At 30.0% G+C, this 8,865-nt stretch overlaps 1 protein-coding gene across 3 annotated transcripts in view; it reads left to right on the top strand.

The window, feature by feature from the left end:
• Positions 1 to 8,865, top strand: part of LOC117174709 (echinoderm microtubule-associated protein-like CG42247) — a 55,638-nt gene that overhangs the window by 3,587 nt on the left and 43,186 nt on the right. For all 3 annotated transcript variants that reach the window (XM_033364018.1, XM_033364017.1, XM_033364016.1), the window contains 2 exons: positions 4,744 to 4,995; positions 5,167 to 5,283. In XM_033364018.1, the coding sequence (XP_033219909.1) occupies positions 4,744 to 4,995; positions 5,167 to 5,283 (369 nt within the window). The remainder of the gene's footprint in view (positions 1 to 4,743; positions 4,996 to 5,166; positions 5,284 to 8,865) is intronic.

Genomic DNA, 8,865 nt, shown 5'->3' with positions numbered 1-8,865 from the left:
GATAGAATATTAGTTTAATTTTAATTTTATTCGAGTTTTGTTATTTTAACTTTATTTTTCATTTTATTATTTTTATTTTTTATATTAAATATAGAATCGAAATTGAATTACATATACATATAATACTGAAAATTATTTCTTAATACAGAATAATATTTTAAAAATAAAAGAATTCATTTACTTTCCTTAGTATTTAATTATCAGGAATGATTCAAATTGAAACAAGAAATTAATTAATATAAGTACCAGATTTTTAAATTAATATCCTTCAATAAAATCGAAAATTTAAGACAAAATAAGTGCAGAAATAATGTTAAGAGCGCGTCTGACACATAAAAACTGCTATTACTGATGTACGTCCGACCAAATAGTTTGCTTCTACTGAAAGGAAACTCGAGCGCACTATATAGCAGTCTGGTCAAAACTTCCGTTACTACTTCGGCGTGCCTGTGTTCGGCATAAATGAATAATAGATATTTCCCTCTCGTGTGAAAATGTTGTTTCTCGCCCTTTATTGTTCGGCAATCAGGTGTTTCACAATCTACATTCAATTAATAAATAAAAAATCTTTTTCATGCGTGTGGAGCTAAACTACAGATTCCCTGCATAAAAGTCAGCGTCGAAACTTTATACACTTTGAGAATACTGTTTGACTGGACAATAAAACGATGCAGTTTCTATACAGAAGCAACCAAATTTTTTGGCTTTCACAACAAAAATGTGATTTTAACTAATCTTTTGTTGAACCAAACAAAAAATTTCTTGATTCAACCAAATCTCGAGTAAAAATCGAACTTTTATTCTTTTTTTTTCAACGAAAGGTTGAACCAACATTCTCTCTCACAGAAAAACGCTGGTGTTAAATTTGTTGCAGCTCAAATTTCATTGGTCTCCCAATGAACATTTGAAACAATTTTCAAGTCTCAAATGTATTCGTCTGAACGTAGGTGGACTGAACTTTGGCTCAATGCCGAGAGTTGTGGAGTGCTGAAACGCGCTGTCAGCCACCTGAACACCTATCAAAGCAACTATTCGCATTGCGATATTAGACTAAATAATTGTTAATAAGAAAACTAATTGAAATAATATTTTCCTATTTTTCAACTTTCTTTCATTTGGCAGTGTGTACTAGTCACTTAGAATAAAATGATAACTTCCTGATGGTCATGGTCGTTGCACGGAGAAAAATGGATGTTCAAACGTAACATCTAGATGTTTAGCGTCAACATATTTTATGTTTAACTATAGTACAACAATATAGATGTTCAAAGCTAGCATCTGTAGATCTTAAAAAGTCAGACGGTACTCTCTAAGATCCAAAATGTTCAGCTGAAATATCCGGGATATTACATGTATGGTTATGTCAAATAACGCCTGTAAATATTTGAGGAGTTTACTTATTTATGGTAATTTAAGGAATTGGTTGATAAATTAGTTGTGAATTTAAAATAAAAATTTAATGGTCGTATACGAAGGAAAACATATAAAGAGTATGAAATGTCGATCAGATGATACATTCAGTCAAATTGAGGTTATGTTCAATATTTTAAATTTAAAATAAAAAGGGGGTAAGTAATCAAAGAACGAATAATCTGTAATCTGAATTTAAAATTATATCTATTCTAAGTTACTTAAACACAAATTTTATTTTAAATTCATGGACATTTTGTCAAAGGTGTTGAGTCAATAAATCTGCAACTTAAAATCATTGTTTCCTCCTATGGACAGAAAAAAATCGTGATCCAATTTTATATAAGGATACTTAATTTTGATTATTTGTAAATGTTCCAAAATGGTAATACTCCATAATTGTAAAATAGAAAATATATAGTGGTCAAATATAGTCGTGAAATTCCAATGCACTATGCGCATGCGCTCGGACGGTTATAACATCTGAATCTGTTTAAGTTTAACATAAAAAAAATTTACGCCTAACATCTCAAAAATATAGTAAATGTTTGACATGAATATCTAGATATTAGGTGCTACAATCTTACCCTTTGAACATCTACATTTAAACATCCATTTTTCTCCGTGCGATATCTAAAATAAAGCTGGGATGTGTACAAAAAGTCATGATCGTCTACATATACAATTAGGTATTTTCACTTCAACCACCAGCTAACTTCACTTTTTTGAATACAGAAAATCTAGAGCAAATTTCTTCGAACGAACAGGCATCAATTAAGATGCAGACGGTCACGACTTATTTTTTACATCCCGGCTTTGGTGGTTTGAATGTCATGTAGATTTTGATTAACCTAAGATTTGAATATTATATCACGCCAAGTACAATTTTTATTCCAAGACACCAATAGTCACTGGTAAATGGGAGGAAATAAAAAGTTAGGTAATTATTATTATAACTGACATGCTTATCTACATCTATTTCACTCAAATAACGCCCGACAAAATCATCTTGACAGGTGACTGACAGTTTGTAGACGGCACTTCACGTTGCTCTGGATGAGAAAAAATAATGTCTAAATGATGCTTTTCCCCTAGATTCTCCGAATGAACCTGTGTAGCTCAAATTTGTTGTAACTCACTTGAACACCGATTTCTGTGTACAATGGAGGATCGGCGATTTTCTGTGCTCAAAACAATTATCTTCTATAGCAAAAAAATCGTTTCTTGTCCGAAAGAAACATTTTTAATGCAAATTTTTCGCAAACTAACAGAGGATAAAAATGTTTTCAAATATTTTTATCAGAAAAAAAACCTGATTTACCAATTTCTTTTCCAGCAACAAAAAAAATACATTTTTTTCAATATTTAAACAGATACTAGGATAACATTTTTAAATCACTCTTTTTTCCTTTGCATTAAACAATGTATACTTTAGAAATATAATTCTTATGTTTCCTTTAAACTGATAATAAAGATCAAATATTGCACCTTTTATTCATTTATCTAAGTCGCGCCACACTTGCAAAAAAAATTCCACTTCAATTTTTATGAACTGAGTGAAATTTTTTAATCTAATTTCGTTTTCTGCCGCTCACTAACTTAATTATAAAAAAACTCTGTTAGTGGTCTCATGTTACTTCAAAACTAGATTTGTGAACCTTATCTAAACCCGAAAATAAAGTTTCAACTTTAATAGTAAAATATTATAATAGGGTAGAACGAAGTGAAAAAAAATTATTTATTGAAATCTGTTTTTGAGATATATATCTGGATAAGTTGTTTTATCCTATCAGGATAATTCATTATTTACAGAAAAAGGCGGTTACCAGGGATGGTTTAAAAGTTTTTAAAGTTTGGAAAAGTAATAACTTTTCGTAAAACTTGAGAAATTGAAAACTTTTTTTCATTTTGAAATATTTAAATTTTTCTGAATTCTGTTCAAATAAAAAAAACAGCATCATTTTATTTGTACATTAACAAATGTTTTAACTCAGTCACTACAAAATAGTCGAAAAATGCAAGAGTAGCATTCTTATAAATTCTCAAACTTGTTTATTAATTTAGGAGAGTAAAAATAAGTTTTTCTAAACAAAACGAGAAAAGAATATGTAAATACGAAAGTTATTTTTTACACAATGTGATTTTATAAAATTATCTGTTATAAAAACTGTACAAATAAGAAATTCACAATCATTTCTGCATCCATAGAACAAAATTTTCTAACTCAAGACTGCAAAATTCAAAAGAAATCACAGGGGTTGTTCTGATAGGATACCTCAACTTACGTTATTTTTCTTTGCAGAGTAAAATCTATGTAAAGAGAGAGAGAGAGAGAGCATATGAGATATAAATCTATGTCTTTCTGAATAAAGCTGATTGGTCGAGAGTATTTTCGTTGGGTGAAGTTTAATGAAGCACAAGACCGTGCTTTGCACCACGAATGCCCGAATAATGTGACGTTTATTGTATCTTTCAGAATTTATTTAATTATATTTTATTGTAAATAAATATTAAAAGTGGTGGTAACCTGTGCAGTTTGTGGGCGTTGTAAAGTCGCTGAAGTTCATTTTTAATAGATTTAAAATATAAGGTTAGAAAACTGGAAGTTTTTGTTAAGAAATAAAGTTAATTTTTCTTTGCGTACTTTAGGATTTCAGACTACACATCATTTTAATAATTGAAAAATTATATGACATTATTTTTCAAATTTCTGATACTTTTTATACTATTTTTAATCTCACAAAAGGATTATTATTGTAGCATTTTCAATCCAATTTCAAGAAGAATTTAATTTTAGTAAATTCTTTTTATAAACTAACTTAAACATGATATTTCTTATGAATGTTTTTAAAAATTCAATTTATTATAACTACAAATTTATAATGTATTGGTTATAATTGTAAAAAAAATGAACCGTACTAAATATTAAGGCAATACCGGAGGTCCACGATTCACTTGATACAGTCCTGGGATATATAAAGGAAGGTCTACATCTCACCTATTTTTTCTCTCTCTAGCGCCCATTTCTGTTCTCCTCACAGCGTTCTCTGTCCATTTCTATATGTCGATGAAAAAAATGCATAAAACAAGTCAAAAACAAAGCGTTATGTAATATATAGACAACCAATTAGTTTACTTTGCCGTGCCGGCCTTCAAATAATTATTATTTAAGACACGGAAGGGAAACACGGGTCTATTCTTTCAACACCCCCAATGTTCCTTGAAGAAATAATTGACGATGCACCCCTATTTTTTGTGTGCAAAATTTGAATAAAAATAATATTAATTATTAAAAATTTGTTTCTGATGAAGACATGTGCTTTAATATTACAGCCGGCAAGTTACGGCAAAAAGAGCAATACGTGGTATGCAACCCCCGGTGGGGGAGCAAGCAGAGGCGGAGGTGCTGCTACCGGATTGGGTGGGGGTGCAGGAGTCGGAGTGTGGCAAAGTAGGAGTACCCCGGCGGTGGCAAGTCTTAGCAGGAAAGCGTCTATCACCGAGGAAGCACCTCCTCCCGGGGGTGGAAAACCCTCTTCCGGTCGCGTCATTCGCATTGTCAACAACCTCGATCACACGGTTCAAGTAAGTTTTACTTTCTCAATTCTCCATTCGGATTTGAGTAATATTTACTTAATTACCCCCTTTTATACTTACTTGATGATTTGATTTAGGGTGTTCATCAATAGTTTACATTACTCTATAGTAATTTACGAAGTGTAAATTAATTCAAATTCACACAAAGTTTTATTGCAGTGTCGGGTGCTCTTGAATCTTCGGACGTCCCAGCCATTCGAGGAAGTGCTCGAGGATCTGGGCCAAGTGCTCAAAATGAACGGGGCCAAGAGAATGTTTACTGTCTCAGGGCAAGAGGTTCGTTCCAAATCCACCCGATTAAATACAGTTCACTTCCTGAATTTAAAACAAAATCCAAAGAAAATGAAAAAATTGCTTGATCGTCCTATTTTCCAGTCAGAAATTGAAAATTCTATATATAAAAAAAATATGTTGAACATAAATAAAAGAATCTTTTATTATTGTAAAATAGGGCTGATCGGAGCAAAAAACAATGCAAACAGGACATATGGAATCTTAAGTTTTGCGGATTGTATTGAATCAGACAGGCCGAAAAACTGCATTTTAGAAATTTGCTGACTTCCCTGATTTTTCCATTACCAATTTCTTATTTTTCTTGACTATTAACATTCAAAGACCAATATTTTAATATTGCATCATTGTAACATAAAATCTTTAATAAAAGGGATAAAAGAATCAAATTTATGTTTGAAATTGATTGATTTCTTCCAAAAAATACCACTTTTAGACCATAAAAGATACATTTTTAATCCAAATAGACAATATTTCAACCAAAAATGAGTTTTAACACATTAATATTTTCACCAAACAGTTGGTTTAACAATCAAAAAAGTTGAGATTTTATGTTCAACTTCGGCCAAAAAAAGTTGCATTTGAATCAAATAGTTCAAATTTCGAAAAGTTGAATTTTAAACAAAAAAATGAATTCTCAACAAAAAATGTAATCGCCGATACTTCAAAAAGAAAAAAAATTGCTGTAAATAGATCAATTTTTAACCAATGAGTTGAATTTTCAACAAGATAGATATATTTTAAACAAAACTGATGAATCAACAAACTGAAATAGTCAAATTTTCAGTGAAAATTAATTTTCATCTAAAAAAAGCGAATTTTCAACTAAGATGATGAATCTTTAACAACAAGAAATTATTTTATTAACAAAGTCCCTTTAATTAAGTAGTTCAATCTTCAACCGAAAAAGACGAATTGTCAACGAATAATGTAATACAGTAAATATTATTTCAGGGTGGCCGAAAAACTTCATTTTCAAAAATGCCTCATTTTTCCCTGCCCATTAATATTCCAATACCAGAATCTCAATCCACATTCTCCGCTTAACCCCGCGTTACGGTACTTCATTCCCAATTTTATTTACAGAATAACATTTAGTTTTAGAAAATGTAAATTACCCGTTTCGGGAAATTGGATTTGATTCTTCAGGTAGATATTATTGTCAATGGAATCAATTCCCCAGCAGTTAAGACACTCGATTGGAGGGGTCTTAGAATTTCTTCGGGCGGGTACGACCTTATTCTGTCGTTTCGAATGAAGTCGACCCCGATCGTCACGCTTCGCTTCGTTCCTAAGAACGCGATTTCTGCCATCCCTTCCCTCACTCTTTAGTTACCTATGCATATTTATGGACAAACATTATTCAAAGAGATTTTATAAAGACGATACCTCACGAGCGCGCGTCTTTTATTTGAGCAAATGACTGATAAAACGTATGGGACTTTAAATCGTGGGTCCCAAAGATATAGATCGATCTTTTTAGATCACTGGGAGAACACGCGTGACTTTCCCCTTTCACTATATAAAATAGGATATTCCGAAAAAATTGCTTTTGCTTTCTCATAGAGGAATGTTTTTGAAAATGTTTTAGAAATGTTTTTAATTCATTTAATCAAACGTTCCTCAATTTAAAAATGTCTGAAACAATTTTGTAATAAATTGTGTGTGTCTGTGTGTGCAGATGTGTGGATTTATTTTCACCACTAATATCTTGAAACTGACCGAAGGATTTCTAAAAATATTTATTGCATTTGTTTAGCTCTTTAGAATATTTTAAACCTCGGTTTTTTATACTAAAACTTTTTTCATTAACATAATTCAAAGTAGATGCAAAAATATAAAAGACTCCTTGGTTCGAGACGAATCGATTGATCTATAATATTGATAAATTTTATTAAAGCGTAAGGAAGTGATTATCATTTATATTATATTTAAAAACGATTTTTATAGTTACAATTTCTTCTTTGTTATAATTTCAAATTGATGCCAGAATAGAAAAGATGTTTTGATTTGAGACGAATCGATTGGCCTATAATATTGATACATTTGATTGAAGAGTAAGAAATCTATGGGAATGCATAATATTTGAAAGTAGAGTTTTTTTTATATTAAAACTTTTTTCTTTAACATAATTCAAAGTTGATGCAATAATGAAAAAGATTCCTTAGTTCGAGAAGAATTGATTGACCTATAATGTTGATACATTTTATTAGGGAGTAAGGAAGTTATGGTATTTTATATTATGTTAAAAATCTATTCTTATAGTAAAAATTTTCATGTACCTGAAGTTTTGAATGTTCAAATGAACGAAATATTTTTTAACATTTCTTTTTTACCGATAAATATTGTTTCAACTGCAATTTAAATTATGCATTATAATTCTCTTTAATAATAAATTATTTCAAATATAATTTAACAGATATTATAGTGCGTTTCCCGGTTTGCAAAGTCATCAGTAAAAAATTTTGTTTATTTGAACGTTCAGAACTTCAACTACATAAAATTTTCTCATTTTCATAATTTAAAGTTGATGTGAAAAGAGAAAAGATGCGTTGATTCGAGGCAAATCGATTAAACTATGATATTGATACATTTAAATGAAGTGTAAGGAAGCTCTGGTAATGCATAATATTTTAAAATCGTTTTTAAAGTGGTACTTTATTCACTGACATAATTCGAAATTGATGCAAGAACGGATTCCTTGATTCGAGACAAATCGATTGACCTATAAAATTAATACACTTTCTTGAAGAGTAAGGAAGTTATGCTCATTTATAATATTTGAAGCATCTCTTTGAACAGAAAAACTTTTTTAATGGGCATAATTCAAAGTTGATGCAGGAATAGAAAAGACTTTTTGATCAAAAATTTAAAAATAAAATAATTCTGACGATTTTTGTAGAAAAATCATAAAGTTGGGAAAGTGATAGGGTCCGACGGAACTTCCCCATTCCACTTTCCAGCTGAAAAAATTAGTATTTCAAATATAAAATTGGATTTGTCTTCGTATTTAAAAAATAGTTTGTATTATTTTTTTTTTTTTTAATTTCTATTTTTAAATCGATCAAAATAAAAACTTTAGTTTGTGTAACATGTAAAAAATCACTAATTTAGTGGAAACACTCGAAATACAATTCCCAGCTATTTTCTTAAATCGGTCGTGATAGTTTTAATGCGAAAATCTTTGTTTAAAAAAATGCGAAAACAGCTACTTGTTATCAAGTTTTAATAAATTAAAGTTTAGTTAGATCTTAACTGTTTGAACCAACTTTTTCCCCGGTAAATCATAAACAGTTTTTTTTTCGGGATGAATGCTACAGTCCATGAATGTCAATAGTTATATTTTTTCATCACATAGTTTTTAATTGTTTGAAAATAATACAACAGTTAATACATATTGATTATATTATTCTTTTTAAGAGATTTGGCTATTATTTAAACAATTTGTATCCCCTTGAAAATTTGCGAGAAGATACGAGGGTAGTTCAATAAGTCCTTAGAATGAAGTATAAAAACAATTTTTTTTGGGTAAATTTTTTTTTATTTTTCAACATAATCTCCTTGGAG

The sequence above is a fragment of the Belonocnema kinseyi genome, chromosome 6 (genome assembly GCF_010883055.1).
Source record: "Belonocnema kinseyi isolate 2016_QV_RU_SX_M_011 chromosome 6, B_treatae_v1, whole genome shotgun sequence".
NCBI classification, from domain to species: domain Eukaryota; kingdom Metazoa; phylum Arthropoda; class Insecta; order Hymenoptera; family Cynipidae; genus Belonocnema; species Belonocnema kinseyi.
The sequence above is the reverse complement of the archived record's forward strand: the minus strand, read 5'-3'. Positions and strand labels throughout refer to the sequence as shown.